Source organism: Rana temporaria, chromosome 6 (assembly GCF_905171775.1).
Source record: "Rana temporaria chromosome 6, aRanTem1.1, whole genome shotgun sequence".
NCBI lineage: Eukaryota > Metazoa > Chordata > Amphibia > Anura > Ranidae > Rana > Rana temporaria.
The window spans coordinates 193,868,413-193,884,757 of NC_053494.1; the positions used below are offsets into that span (position 1 = coordinate 193,868,413).

Genomic DNA, 16,345 nt, shown 5'->3' on the forward strand with positions numbered 1-16,345 from the left:
CAGCAGGTGACACGCAAAATGTTTTGACATTACGGGGACGGTAATGAAGAATTCAGATCAAACATCACAGTGGGAAATGCTAACGAACAGGAATTTAGAATGACTGACCAGAAAAAGAGCAGAATAATGAATGTTATCAGACATCGGCAGAAGGGGGTGAATGGGATGGAGAACTAGAGGCTCTAAAAAAGACTTTTCCACTGAGAAATACAAAATGCATTTGAAGGAAAACATTTTTTTTTTAAATTGTAAAGGTTGTTACAAAAGAGCACAGTAGAGGTCTTTGTGAAACAGGAAGTATCTGCATGGTACTTCACAAGTCCAAAACATGACAAAGCTATTTACGCTAAATACAACTGTTCCAGGTTTATTACCATCATCAGTGCAGTGCATGGAAACCATAAGGCCCCTTTCACACTGAGGAGTTTTTCAGGCGGTTTAGCGCTAAATAGACTGATTAGGTTGAAACACATCTGGGTTTTTCATGTAGATGGTAATTTTGAAATGTATTGTCAAATGTGATATTTTCCAACCTTAATGGAACATGTTTGTATATACCTGTAACCAGAGCTCATATTTTAAACTCTATAATTTATTTGATTTTAATTTTGTATAATAAAAGATTTTGGGAGGTAGAATCTCTGGCGCCAAAATATAAGTAGAAAGATAAAAATATAATAAATAAATAACCTGAGCTGCTACCCCAAAATTACAGTGAAATGTAACAATGTGAATAAGTGAAGAAAACGGGGGCGCTAGGGATATTGATCATCTAAATTTAAATAAATAAATAATGACTAATCAATAGTGAATAATCAGCAACAATGATTCATCATAAATGGTGAGAAAATATAAAGTGAATAATATTATTGATAATAAGATTGCAAAACAATAATGTCCATCATAATACCGACTCCCTATCTTTAACCAATAATGTGCAGAAGAAAAAGTCCAAACAGTGAATAATAAACAAATGCTTGAAAGATGATTCCACTTAATCAGTACAGGCTTCCACCACCACCATAAGAAGAGAAAAATGTAATCACTGCAAAAAAGTGCTCATGGATGGCACCTTACCACAAGATGTTGACCCCTTTAGTTAAAAAGAGGTCAAATAGGCATAGGTTATAACCATAGATTCCAGACGTAGCTCTTGATGTCTCGATATCATCATACTCAACACCACATGAAGTAATTCAAAAAGAGAAATCGCCATAGAATGAGAACGTTTATTTAAAAATTATATATAAAACAGGCAACGCCAAATGGCCCCTTACTTGAAAAGTGCCTTCCTGACGACGTGACAATCACGAAACATACGTCGAGGCGCACTGGTCACGCACAATCTACGTACTTCCGGTCACGCTGGTCCTCTCTTTCTGAGAGGTGGAGCGCGCGCTGGCTGCAGGCTTCCTGAAGCGTGGGACCGTCTCTCCATACGCCATCCAACGCCGCCCAGCCTCAGTGCCGGGTTAAGGCACTTTTCAAGTAAGGGGCCATTTGGCGTTGCCTGTTTTATATATCATTTTTAAATAAACGTTAACATTCTATGGCGATTTCTCTTTTTGATTTACTTCATGTGGTGTTGAGTATGATGATATCGAGACATCAAGAGCTATGTCTGGAATCTATGGTTATAACGCATGCCTATTTGACCTCTTTTTAACTAAAGGGGTCAACATCTTGTGGTAAGGTGCCATCCATGAGCACTTTTTTTGCAGTGATTCCATTTTTCTCTTCTTATGGTGGAGGTGGAAGCCTGTACTGATTAAATAAAAGATTTTACTAAAATTAAATTACTTTGATAGAAATACTCTGCTGCTAAAAAACCCTGTGGGGGAACCATCCCATTTTACAACTGATAATAAGATCTGCTAGCACAGCACTGATGAGGTTAAATATGTTAAACATTAACAACCATTTAAACTCCAATCCCCTCTTTAACTTTACAGAGCAAAGTAGGATTTGTAAGCAAGTAATAAGCACATAAAATGTATTTAGCAACACAACTTTTTTTTTTTTTTTTTTGTGTGTGCTTTTTTGATGGGAAAATGTAACAAATATAAAGTTGGTGTTATCTCAATTTTTCTGCAAGAGTGGAAATATACTTTAATGTTTTTCAAGCCTTGGCTCTGAATAGTGTGTAATCACATAAAGAATAATGCAGAGTGGAATGGCTATAATTGCTCATTATCTACGCAGCCTTTGTTACTGCATAGTCCTATTGCACAATGTTTCTGCCTTACTACCTTCCACTCTCGGTGCAATTCTACCAGCTAGGACAAACCTATTTAACACAATAAGGTCAATTCACAAAGCTTTTATTTATTGATTTTGCTCACTATTTCATTTATATCACACATCATGTAGTTGCTGTGTAAAGCTAGTCAATTCAGAAGACACAATAATGCTTTTTTTCTTGCAAAATTAAATCTGAAGTCGCAGTATAATAACTTGTAGCCATATCCTCACAGGGGTTGCTGAATGTAGTGGTTCACCTGTCCCCTGCCAGCCAAACATCCATCTCTCAGTCACTCAGAGACATAGAACGGTCCATAAGCTTTGTTTGTTTTTTTTTGTTTTTTAATTGAGGGGATTACACTTGGATGGGAAATGGCGAATAATGGAATGCCCCAGAATATTCAGTGCAGATTTGTTTGGGACTTCTATATACACTTCAGTGGGTAGGTACCGGAGCATGATGGGACTGTGAGGCCTATATAAGTCCGATGCAAGCTGCGCACCCGTCATTGCAGCGAGAAGAGGCGACGGGTCAACATCGGGAGAAGGCAGAAGAAGAGAAGAGAAGAAGAAGAAGACGTCACAGAACAGCGGACTGGCCGCCGCTATACTAGCGGCGGCCAGCCCTGAAGGAGAAGGCACCGGACAGCGGGAGGAAGAACCGGGGTGCGCCGAGTCAAGAGCGGAGAGCGGCGAGGATAGAAGAAGACCCTCCAGAGCGGAGAAGACCCCCCCGGAGAGCGGAGAAGACCCCCGGAGAGCAGAAGAAGACCCCCGGAAAGCGGAGAAGACCCCCGGAGAGCGGAAGAAGAAGCCCCCCCTGCTGAAAGAGCTAAAGAAGACAGGGGGGCCTCCGGAGCAGACTAATAAAATATTTTAATACCCTGTGTTGTTTATTTGTGTTTATACCACTTTGCTTGCAGGTGAATGGGTAACCTATGGCCCAAGACGGCTATCAATGCATCCGGAGCAGACTAATAAAATATTTTAATACCCTGTGTTGATTATTTGTGTTTATACCACTTTGCTTGCAGGTGAATGGGTAGGGGTACGATGTACCCCATACTCATTCACTTAGGGTGGGGGGCCGGTATCTGGGGGCCCACTTATTAAAGGGGGCTCCCAGATTCCGATAAGCCTCCCGCCCGCATACCCCGACAACCAACGGCCAGGGTTGTCGGGAAGGGGCCCTGTCCTCATCAACATGGGGACAGGGTGCTCTGGGGTGGGGGGGCCCCCCTGCCCCAGAGCACCCGACCTCCCATGTTGAGGGCATGTAGCCTGGTACGGCTCAGGAGGGGGGGGGGCGCTCGCTCGTCCCCACTCCCTTCCTGGCCAGCCGGGTAGCGTGCTTTGGATACGGGTCTGGTATGGATTGTAGGGGGACCCCCTACGTCGGTTTTTCGGCGTAGGTGGGTCTCCCTACAACCCATACCAGACCCAAGGGCCTGGTATGCTCCTGGGGGGGGGAACCCATGCCAGTTTTTTATTTAAAATTTGGCGTGGAGTTCTCCCTCTCAGGAATGCATAACAAATGCTGACGCTAGAATTGGCGGGAATCCAAGTCGGATCCCCGTCGCTTCTATGACGGCTTTGTCTCTATCGCGGCAAGCCAGCTCGGCGCTGGCTCCCGCGATGGGGCTCGCAGGTGGTCAATCTCGCCGAGAAAGGGAGCGAGATTGACACAATATCGCGGTCACCCACTGTACATGTGAATTGAGTTTGGTGGTCTCAGCCCGGCTCCCGGTGGGTGTGCTATGCGAGGTAAGCCTGCGCTTAGTACGCCCACCCCCCTCCCACAAAAACCACCACACTTACACGCACTCAAAATCGGGTTAACATGCATGCACTTTGACCACGCGGTCTCAATGAGAGGCGAAGGACTAACGGGGCTGGTTGAGCGGGCTAGATCCTCTCACTCCCTTATAGGGAGTCCCTCTCTATTATTCCTAATGAGCATTGTCATGAGGACAGGCAATGAAGAAAAATCTATTATTTTACAATTGTTCCCAAAACAGGAGACACACGTTCTTGTGACAACTAACTGGGAAATTCCCCTAACTTTTGGACTTTCAAAAGATTTGATATTAAATGATCTTCCCATCCATTTAGTTCCTTTGGTAGACCTGTAAGTTACAATGCCGCTCCTTATCTAGTACTTACGATGGTTTGATAGTACCGGAAAGTTTCTCATGGATGAAAGCTCCAGCCAGTCCACCAGCTCCAGAATTTAGATACTGAAAATTCAACAACAAAATAGGATAATTGCATTGATAACACAGTTCTAGAATTTACCCCCAGACCTTTCCTCTGATAACATTTTATTGGTTTAGAAAAGTATTTCTATTGTAGAATAAAAAAAGCGTAATTGCATACAGACGACCGCGATTCGCAATAGGAATTTTTCCTGTCACGAAAATTGAGATCCTGCTCTCAATCTTTTCTTGGCAGGAAAACTGACAGAAAAAGTGTGATGGAGCATATAGTACATTCACTATCATACAGTACACACGGTTGGAATTCTGGACAAAAACCTCACATCACACTTTTCTTGTCAGGAAAACTGATCATCGTGTGAAGCCCCATACACACTATCAGTTTTCCTGCAGGTTTTCTTTTCAGGTTTACCAAAACCATCTAATATGAGGTCAAACCTCATGAGTTTCAATTTGTATGCAATCAAGCAGGCCCTTGCACTACATGGTTTTGGTAAACCTGAGGAGAAAACCTGCAGGAAAACTGATAGTGTGTATGGGGCTTCAGGCATAAGGCTGCATTCACACCTGAGCGTTTTGTCGCCTGAAGCGCGACGCTCAAAAACGCTAGAGGGGAAAAAATACATTATTCCCTATGGAGTTGGTTCACATCTCTACTCCAAAACGCCTGACGCCGAACGCCTGAAGCTTAAACAAGTTCCGGACCCTTTTTTGTGGCGCGTATCGGGCGGTTTGGGCGTTTTTGAGCGTTTCTATTTCCCATAGAAAGTAATGGAAACGCTTGATTCAAGCGACTAGCGCGACAACGAGCGTTTGCTACCGGTGTTTTGTCACTTTAATCAATAGAACATTTCACCCAGGCAGAAGATAAAAAAAATCTACCAACATAGCAACAAGTGATGAAAAGATGATCATTTTTCCTATTGGCTAAAATAAAAAACATCGAAGTACAAAAACGTCGGACGACGCTGTATGCAAACGTGCAAATAAGCGTGAATACGGGCGACAAAACGCCGGAAAAAAACGCCGGAAAAAACGACCGAACGATCTTCGCTCAGGTGTGAATGCAGCCTAAAGCCCCGTACACACGGTCGGACTTTTGCCTAACCAACTTCAAAATCCGGAACTTTTTGCATTTGTCCGACCGTGTACGTTCCATTGGACCAACTTTTTTGGCTTTCATTGGACAAAAAGTTGGGTCTGCGAACGGACCAACTTTACGTCAACAAAAGTCCGATGGTGCAAAGTCCGACCGTGTGTACAGAAAACAATCGGACTTTTGGACAAAATAAAAATGCGCACGCTCAGAAGTAAAGAGCAGCCAGAAGCCTTCTGTCTAGTAAAACTAGCGTTCGTATTTGAAAAGGCACATTCGTGACGCGGCAAATTTCGAAATCTAGAAAAGCACTCACACGAAACGTCAACTAACTATAGATTAGCTGAAGTAACGCAACGGGTGACGTCGGAGAATTGAACTTCCTCTTTTAAACGCTCGGCAGCAGGTTGAAACGTCACTACGTTCGCGTTGGTTGCCGAAAAAGTCCGAGCGTGTGTATGCTATGGGTGTGATCGGACAAATCAATTAGGACAAAAATCCAAGGGAAATTTTGTTGGATGTCCGACCGTGTGTACGAGCCTTAAGAGTAAATGGAAAATGATTTTGTTTTATTTATATTTTTACAAATGTTACCTAAATTATTTCTAAACACAGACGTTTTTTTTAACCTAATGCATTCTCTGCATTAAAGTGTAACTCAAAGCAAAGTTTTTTTTTTAGTTTTTCGATAGAGTGGATAGGGATTAGAACGCTTGCTATGTGTCCTTTTTATCATTATCATTAAAAGTGAAAGAAAATCCCAAAGTAATAGAGGGGAAATCTTTCAATTGTTACCTTAGTTCTGGTGACCTTGGGCCCCCAAAGAATTCCCATTATTTGCAGGGATTTCCTCTCACTTGAAGGTAAATTTCAATGGGACACAGATGGTGAAATAAAACCATCTCTTGCTGTATACAAAATGAAAATGAGTAATGCAAGACTTTCTCCCTGGTGTGGAGTGTCATGCTCGCCCCCTCCATTGGACTACAGGAGAGTCAGGATGCCCAGTAACACACAGCTCCTTTCTCTATCTGCAACGTAGAGAGCGTCCTGACTCTTCTGTAGTTCAAGGGAGGGGGCGAGTAGTACACTCCACACCAGGGAGAACGCCTCGCATTACTGTGTGGAGTTACAGACAGAGGAACAGGAAGTGAGGATTTCTCAGAAGAAATAAGGACATTTAAAAGCAAAATGGAAGGATGAGGTAAGTGAAGGAAGACTGCACTAAGGTAAAGGACGCTATTTAGGGAAAAAAAATTGATTGTACCTTTACAACCCCTTTAAAAATAAAGTGTTGCCTATAGTTCTATTTAAGGTAAAAAAAACTTCCTCTCCTTCTCACCTCCCTTATTCTTACCCAAGCCTGATCTCCATCCATGTGCACAAGAGCAGCAGTTCTCTCCCTTCCTCATTGGCTTAGAGACAGCAATAGGAGCCATTGGCTTCTGCTGCTGTCAATCACAGCCAGTGAGGAGGGTGAGACGGACCCACACTCTGTGCCATCAAACACAGCCACTGTGTCATCAATTGTCACCACTGTGCCCTTTAATTGTCACCACTGTGCCCTTTAATTGTCACCACTGTGCCCTTTAATTGTCGCCGCTGTGCCCTTTAATAGTCCCCACTGTGCCCATTGTCCCCACTGTGCCTATTGTCGCCACTGTGCACATTGATGTTGCCGCTGTGCCCTGTAAAGTGCCCCCCCCCCCCCACCCGGCACTTACCTTTACTGGAGTCAGCCATCCACGTCCCTCGATGTCTTCTACCGCCCTCGATGACTGACAGGCGTCTCAGCCAATCAGGTTAAACTAGCCAGAATAGGCCAACCTGATTGGCTGAGACGCCTGTCAGTCTTATCCAAGGAGCACATCCCTAGTGCGTTCCTTGTATAAGCTTCCGGGACCCGAGGGCTGTACTCGGAAAAGCCTATCAGAGCCGTTGGCTCTGATAGGCACTTCCGTACAGCAAACCAGCTGCCGTTATTCAGATGGCCGGACATGAGCGCCGACCATCTGAATTAGAACAGCGGCAGCGGCGATAATAACATAGATTTGTGCAATGCATGAATCTATGTTATTAGACTCAGTGGCGGTGAGAGCCAGAGGGTGCGGCGCTCCAGCGCCCTCTATGGACGAACCGCCACTGCCACTGGACAAATTGAATGTAGCAAGTTGAGATGACAGGTGGTACCCACTGTTCATCACCATCATTTGCTTGGAGTTGTAGCACATCGCCATTCGAAAAAATAAACGGCCATTCAGGAGGAGGCAGGATAACTTCCTGAAGGCCTGATGGCGGCTGCTCAGCTGCGCTCTGAAAAAACAAACCACCGCAGATCACTTTTTATAGAATCAACAAGTGCAAACCTGGCCTCATAGACCAATCCTCTGTCACTTTTTCTGCACAGCTTGATCTGCAAGTAATTGTAGAAAAAATCTTGATATAATGGTCTATGAAATGAGGAAAGGAATATTACCATTGCAGGTATTACATGCATACAGTTATTGGAATACTGTATAAAGTGGTTCTTTAAATAGAGCGGCTTGCACAATGCTGTAACAAACGGACTGCTACACCTGTACGGTGTGATAGGAAATGCTGGCAGCATTTATACAGAGCCTTTTTGGAACAGACTGAACAGATGCTAAATGGGGGGCAATAAAGGGACATGGGTGCCCAGCGTCCACTACTCAAACAGGTTCCAACTGATGAAGGGGGTTTCAGATGTAGAACAGGTGGATCTTTGGCAAAGCTGCTTTGTGAACATTTGCTGATCTCTAATGAACACCTGTGGATGAAAGGATTTTACAGAGCTGTGTACTGAGCCAAGGCCCAGAGGGATTTTCTGTTCATCTCTGCTGGGAAGAAACGCTTCAAGCCAGCATGGATAGAGCCGCTGGAGAGTCTTCATTTATGGGCAAGGATAGAATCCCATTTACTCTATGTTAGTTCATAGCTGTGTTTTCTACCTTGCAAGGCTGGACCACTAGCAAACAACATTCCTGGCACATGATTTATACTACACAGCAACACACTCTACACCAGGGGTCTCAAATTGGCGGCCCACCAGCAGTTTGAAGAACTAAATTTCCTATGAGGCATAGCCAGGCTGACAGTTACAAGCATGACTCCCATAGGCAGAGGCATTATGGAACTTTTAGTTCCGCAACAGCTGAAGGTCCGCCAGTTAGAGACCCCTGCTCTACACTATATTGTCAAAAGTATCGGGACACCTACCTTTACATGCGCATGAACTGGAACTAAGGGGTCAAGCCCAACCCCTAAAAAAACAACCCTACACCATAACCCACCTCCAACAAATGATTTTGACCAGTGCACAAAGCAAGGTCCATAAAGACATTGATGAGCGAGTTTGGGTTGGAGGACTCCTAAACACTCCTAAACCTTGTGGACGGCCTTCCCAGAAGAGTTGAAGCTGTTATAGCTGCAAAGGGCGGGCCAACTCAATATGGAATCCTACGGACTAAGACTGGGATGCCATTAAAGTTTATTAGGTAGATTCAAAGAGATTGGACTAACTTTAGGGCGGCCTAGCCTAGCCTGTTTAGGCTACATCGCCGTAAATTAACTAGGCTAGTAGTGATTCTCAATCTACTTATCTGCTAATCTACGGCGGCGTAGCCTCAAACGAGCGGGCGTAAGGGCGCCTAATTCAAATTGGTTGGAGGGGGGCGTGTTGTATGGAAATGAGGCTTGACCTCGCGTTTTTTTACGTTTTTTGCTACTGTGCATGCGCCGGGCACCTACATTTCCCAGTGCGCATTGCGGCTAAGGACGCCGTACGGGCCTATTGATTTTGACGTGTACGTAAACGACGCAACTCCCATTTCGCGGGCGACTTGCGCAAACGACGTAAAAAAATCGAACCTCATGGCGGGAACGGCGGCCATACTTAACATTGGCTAGGCCACTAGAGCATAGCTCTAACTTTAGGCCGCCTAAGGCCTTACGGAAATGACGTTAATCGACTGTGGCGGGCTCAGGAAACGTCGTAAAAGCTCATTTACATAATCTACGCCGGCCGCAATGGAAGCGCCACCTAGCGGTCAGCCAAAACATTGCAATCTAAGATAGGACGGCGCAGATTATGTAAATGAGCTTTTACGACGAATACACTTAAACATAGGTCTGTGCAGATTCAGAGTTAGGTCGGCTTATCTGTAGATAAGCCGGCCTAACTCTTTCTGCATCTACCTAAAAGTGAGTGTAAAGGGAGGTGTACCAATACTTCTGACAATATTGGCCCGGATTCAGAAAGAAGTTACGTCGGCGTATCTCCAGATACGCCGTCGTAACTCCGAATGCGGGCCGTCGCATCTCGGCGCCTGATTCATAGAATCAGATGTGCCTCAATGTTGCCTAGATACGAGTGGCGTAAGTCTCCTACGCCGTCGTATCTTAGGGTGCAATATATACGCTGACCGCTAGGGGCGCTTCCCTAGACTTCCGTGTTGAATATGCAAAATAGGTAGATACGCCGATTCAGAAACATATGTCCGCCCGGCGCATTTTTTTACGTCGTTTACGTAAGTCTTTTTCCGGCGTAAAGTTACCCCTGCTCTATGAGGCGTAGCCAATGTTAAGTATAGACGTCGGGCCAGCGTCAAATTTTGCGCCGTTCACGTCGTTTGTGTAAGTCGTACGCGAATAGGGCTGTGCGTAAGTTACGTTCACGTCTACAGCATTGACTATTAACAGCGTAATTTGGAGCATGCGCACTGGAATATTTTCATAAGAACGTCAATTATGTGGGGTCACAGCTAATTAGCATACAACACGCCCCCTACAGCCTATTTTGAATTACGCGGGCTTACGCCAGCCAATATACGCTACTCTGCCGTAACTTTAGGCGCAAGTTCTTTCTGAATACAGGACTTGCCTCTCAAAGTTACGGTGGCGTAGCGTATATGAGATACGCTACGCCCGCATAACATTACGCATTTGTATCTGAATCCGGGCCATAGTGTATATGTAAATTAGGGCTCTAATCGGCTTCCAAATAGTTAACCAGCGGACACACAGGGTGTGCGTTCCCTGGTTAACACTGACACGCGTCTCAGCCAATCAGGTTCACCGGGTCTGGTTACCGGGTAACCTGATTGGCTGAAGCGACAACCTCCCTGCACAAAATGAGATTACTATAAGAAAAAAGTAATTTAAAACTGCTTGCGACATTGAGGGCGGAAGAAGACATTGAGAGAGCGTGGAGGGAGGATGGCTGACCCGAGAAAGGTAAGTGCCGGGCGGAGGGGGGGGGGTAATCTAGTGGTATTTGAGGGGGCAATCTGGCGGAATTTTACGTGGCAAACTGGCATTTTTTGAGGGGGCAAACTGGTGGCAATTGATGGGTACAGTGGCGACAATTGATGGCACAGTGGCAACAATTGATGGCGCAGTGGCTGCGCTTGATGGCATGGCACAGTGGCTGCGTTTGATGGCATGGCACAGTGGTGACAATTGATGGGCACAGTGGCGACAATTGATAGGCACGGTGGCTGCGTTTTATGGCACAGTTGAGACAATTGATGGGCACAGTGGCTGCGTTTGATGGGCACAGTGGCTGCATTTGATGGGCACAGTGGCTGCATTTGATGGGCACAGTAGCGGCAATTGATGGGCACAGTAGCTGTGTTTGATGGGCACAGTAGCTGTGTTTGATGTTTTTTTTTTTTTTTGTTTGCGCCCCCCCCCCAAAAAAAAAAAAAAATTGAGCACCAGCCGCCACTGACTCTGTATGTACCTGGAATTCAGTAGGAAGAAGCCCAACAGAAGTTGCATGAAATAGGCAAAGATTTCTAGGTCCATTTTAGGAAGGATGCCAAATGTAAAACGTGTCTGGCTACTTGTTTATGGGAAGGCTAAACGATGATAAAAATAACAATGAATAAATGAATGACTGAAATACCTTATAGGAACACCAGCAGGCAAAGTCCACATCCCAGTCATGTAAGTGCAGCTCAACGTTGCCAACGGCATGGGCCAAATCAAAGCCGACATAACATCCCTGAAGAAAGCACATCATTTGTTATCATTAGAAATAAACAATAGCGATAACAAGGGAATCAGGAGTTTGGTGGTTTCATTTGTTAAGAAAGGCCAAACTTTGTAAATGTTATAAATTAGCACGGTGAAGGTAGCAAGGGATGGACAATGACTGGATGTGTGGCTGAAGGAGAGGTTAGAGTCCGGGATTCCCCTCAGCACCTCGGCACTGCTAGGTTCTGTTTAGTCTTCTGGTTACAGCACTTTAAATGACAAGTGCGCGGTCGCGCCATGTTGCACCCAAACAAAATTGATGTCCTTTTTTATCACAAAGAGAGCTTACTTTTGGTGGTATTTAATCATCTCTATGGTTTTTATTTTTTTGCGTTATAAACAAAAAATACTGGGGTAGATTCAGTAACATCTGCGCTTTTTTTCCGTAGGCACAGGGCACCGTTTATACCCTGCGCCCACGCAAATTTTCTGCGCTACCCGCGATTCAGCTCCGTAAATTGCATGTGCGCTCCGGCAAAATGCCCGGCGTAAGCGCGCGCAATTTAAATTATCCCGTAGGGGGCGGGAATCATTTAAATTAGGCGCGTTCCCGTGGCGATCGTAGAGCGCATGCTCCGTCGGGAAACTTTCCCGACGTGCATTGCGGCAAATGACGTCGCAAGGACGTCATTTGCTTCAAAGTGAACGTGAATGGCGTCCAGCGCCATTCACGAATCACTTACGCAAACTACGTAAAGTTCAAATTTCGCGACGCGGGAACGACGGGTATACGTAACATTGGCTGCCCCTGCTAATAGCAGGGGCAGCCTTACGCGAAAACCGCCGTACGCAAACTGCGTACGCAGGGCTCGCGTAACGTTGTGAATCGGCGTGAGTATGCAATTTGCATACTATACGCTGACCACAACGGGAACGCCACCTAGCGGGCAGCGCAAGAATGCAGCCTAAGATATGCGGGCATAAGAGCCTTATGCCACGCATATCTTAGGCTGTAGTCGGCGTAACGAGCTCTCTGAATCAGGAGAACTCGTTACGCCGGGGCAAGTAAGCAATTGCGCTGCGTAACTATGGTTACGCAGGCGCAATTGCTCTTTGAATCTGGGCCACTGTCAATTAAAAAAATAAATAAAATACATTTGTTTTCTGCTCTAAAACACATCCAATAAACAAAATCTGATTTCTTCATCAATTTAGGCCAATATGTATTCTGCTGCATATTATTGGTAAAACAAATCCCAATAAGCGTATATTGATTGGTTTGCGCAAAAGTTATTGGGGATTATTTACGAAAGGCAAATCCACTTTGCACTACTGCAGAGTGCACTTGAAATTGCGCTGAAAGTGCAATTAGAAGTGCAGTTGCTGTAGCTCTGAGGGGGACATGCAAGGAAAATAAAAAACAGCATTTTAGCTTGCACATGATTGGATGATAAAATCAGCAGAGCTTCCCCTCATTTCAGATCTATCCCTCAGATTTACAGCGACTGCACTTGCAAGTGCTCTTTCAGTGCAATTTCAAGTGCACTTTGCACTTGTAGTTTGCACTTGTAGTGCAAAGTGGATTTGCCTTTTGTAAATAACCTCCATAATGTCTACAAACTATGGGATAGATTTTTGGAATTCTGCAGAAATCTCCCTCCACTGAGTCTGGCTGCAATCATTTTAACTGTGGGCAACTGAAGCTGCTACCTGTTCACTTCCTGGATTTACACAGAGGCACACCTCCGGCTCAGCAGCCCAGCTGCTCTCATTGGCCCTCTTATGACTCATCCCCCCTCCCTTCCTGTCAAGAGCTGTACATGATGTCATAAGCCTAGGCTTTTTACCATACAAGAAACAGTGGACTGTATAAGGTATTTACTGGCAGATTTTTTTTTTTGATACAAAGTTAAAACAACAAGAGCATAAGATTTACTAGATGGAAATTTGAAAAAAAAAAAAACGACTGAAGGTCCACTTTAAGGCCCCTTTCACACTTGTGCGACTCGTTCCGCGACTTGAAATTGCAAACTGGTTCCCCATTATTTCCAATGAGTACCGTTCATATCTGTCTAACTTCAAGTCGCAGCGACTTCAAAAGTAGTCTCTGCAACTTTGATAAAACTTGAGGTCCATAGGTCCTGTGCATGTCACAGAGGGCCATATTCCCGTAGTTTTTGGGCGGGCGTCGCGTAAGCCATTTACACTCCGCCGCCCCAACCTACAGGAGCAAGTGCTGTATTCCCCAAACACTTGCTCCGTAGTTTGGGGCGGCGTGGTGTAAATGGCCCGGCGTATGGCAGCGTAAATCCAAGGGGGCGGCTTGTATTTAAATTAAGCGCGCCCCCGATTCTAACGAACTGCGCATGCGCCGGGCTTAAAATAGCCCAGTGCGCATGCTCCAGTTCTCGGTGTAAAACGTCAATGACGCCGACGTGTGCGTCATTGACGTAAAGTCGTATTCGCGGACGACTTAGTAAAACGACGTACCTGATGGGAAAACACGAAGCGGACCCGACCCCAAACTTAACATGGCCTACGTGGGACTGGCGTAAGGTTACCCCTCATATAGCAGGGGTAACCTTACGCCTACGCAAACGACGTTAGCGACGGTTACGCGACGCGATTTCGTACGTGAATCGGCGTATCAGGCTCATTTGCATAAACAAATGAGACCTGAACGTAAACGCCACCTAGCGGCCGGCGGAGTAATTACATTTAGGATCCGACAGTGTAAGTGTCTTACACTAATCGGATCCTAGCCTAAATCCGGCGTATATTGTTTTGTGAATACAAAACAATGATACGCCGGCGGGAATTACGAATTACGCCGGTGTATCAGTAGATACACCGGCGTAACTTGTTTAAGAATATGGCCCAGAATTTTTAAGTCCAAATTTGTGAATAGTCCCCTACTCTTATATTAGGTGCATGCAGTTAGATAAATTGACACAAGAGGGCAGCATTGACATACATATAAACCAACATTGCTTCCCTTCAATGGTCCCCAAAAAAGTGTCAACAGTTGTATAGGCCGGGATTCAGAAAGGGCTTACGACGGTGTATTTCCAGATGCCGTCGTAAGTCCAAAAGGGGCGCTTTTCCGTAGATTTACGCGTCGAATATGCAAATGACCTAGATACGCCGATTCGCGAACGTACTTGCGCCCGTCGGATTTAGCTACGTCGTTTACGTAAGGCGTACGTCCGGCGTAAGTTTACCCCTCATAAAGCAGGGGTAAGTCATGTTAAGGTATGGACGTCGGAAACGTTGGAACAGCGTCGTATTTTACGTTGTTTGCGTAAGTCGTACGTGAAAGGGGCTGGGCGTAAGTTACGTTCACGTAGGGAGCCGACGTATCTTAGGGAGTATTTGCGACTTGATTCTGAGCATGCGCGCGCATGCGCCGTTCGTTCGGCGCTTAATTTACATGGGGTCACGCTTCATTATAATACTACACGCCCACTGCCTTGCTTATTTGAATTACGCTACGCTGACGTAACTTTGGGAGCAAGTGCTTTCTGAATACAGTACTTGCCTCTCAATGTTACGTTGGTGTAGCGCATATAAGATGCGCTACGCCCGCTCAAAGATAAGACAATGTATCTGAATCGCGGCCTTACTGTCTAAGGTGTCTGATTTGTCCGCCACAATATCACAATCCCACTATAAGCCGCCACTGATCGTCGCCATTACTAGTAAAAAATAAATAAATAAAAATTCCATAAATCTATCCCATAGTTTGAAGACATTTTTGGGCAAACCAATCAATATACGCTTATTGAGATTTTTTTTTTTTTATACCAAAACTATGAAGCAGAATACAAATTGGCCTAAACTGATGAAGAAATTAGATTTTTTTACATTTTTTATTTGATATGTTTTATAGCAGAAAGTAAAATATATATATATATATATATATATATATATATATATATATATATATATATATATATATATATATATATATATATATATATATATATATATATATATATATATATTTTTTTTAAATTGTCGGTTTTTATTGTTTATAGCGCAAAAAAGAAAGAACACAGAGGTGATCAAATACCACCAAAAGAAAGTTCTATTTGTGGGTAAAAAAAGACATCAATTTTATTTGGGTACTTTGGGTACAACATCACAGGACCGCACAATTGTCAGTTAAAGTAGCATAGTGCTGTATCGCAAAAAATGGCCAGGTCATGAAGGGGGGGGGCAAACCTTTCTGGAGGTCAAGTGGTTAAAGGTGGCCATTCCATGGAAATGTCAAAGTTATGTGTTTTTTTTTAAGTAATAAAAAATGCAGAACAAAAGCTCCAGACAGCAATTTTAAAGCACATATTAAGATGCATTAAGAATGTGCATTTGCATACAAAAAATAAATAAAAAGTAATTCATCAACATAAAAAATGAACAGAATTTTTAAGTCCAAATTTGTAAATAGTCCTGACTGTTATATTAAGTGCATGCAGTTAGATAAATTGACACAAGAGGGCAGCATTGACATACATATAAACCAACATTGCTTCCTATCATGGAGAGTGCAAGATACATAAAAAAAAAAAAAATTGTATAAAAAAATATAGATTGAATAATCAAAGAAAACTATGAAAACCTTGTCAAAAATAATATGAAATCAATGTTAAATTCTAAACACTAAATAAGCACTTAGGAGCCATTACAGTTTCTATTTTATTGTCAAAATGTTCACTTTTCTAATACAATCCAGTGTTTTGTGTTTAATCAGTAAAACTTTCGCAAGGATTGTGTTGTTGACTGTAGTTACATTTTA

General features: G+C 44.1%; 1 protein-coding gene across 1 annotated transcript in view; it reads right to left on the reverse strand.

The window, feature by feature from the left end:
• Positions 1–16,345, reverse strand: part of KYNU (kynureninase) — a 161,279-nt gene that overhangs the window by 20,621 nt on the left and 124,313 nt on the right. Inside the window, exons 9-10 of the mRNA XM_040358039.1 lie at positions 11,480–11,578; positions 4,405–4,478 (exon numbers count right to left, since the gene is read on the reverse strand). Of these exons, the coding sequence (XP_040213973.1) occupies positions 4,405–4,478; positions 11,480–11,578 (173 nt within the window). The remainder of the gene's footprint in view (positions 1–4,404; positions 4,479–11,479; positions 11,579–16,345) is intronic.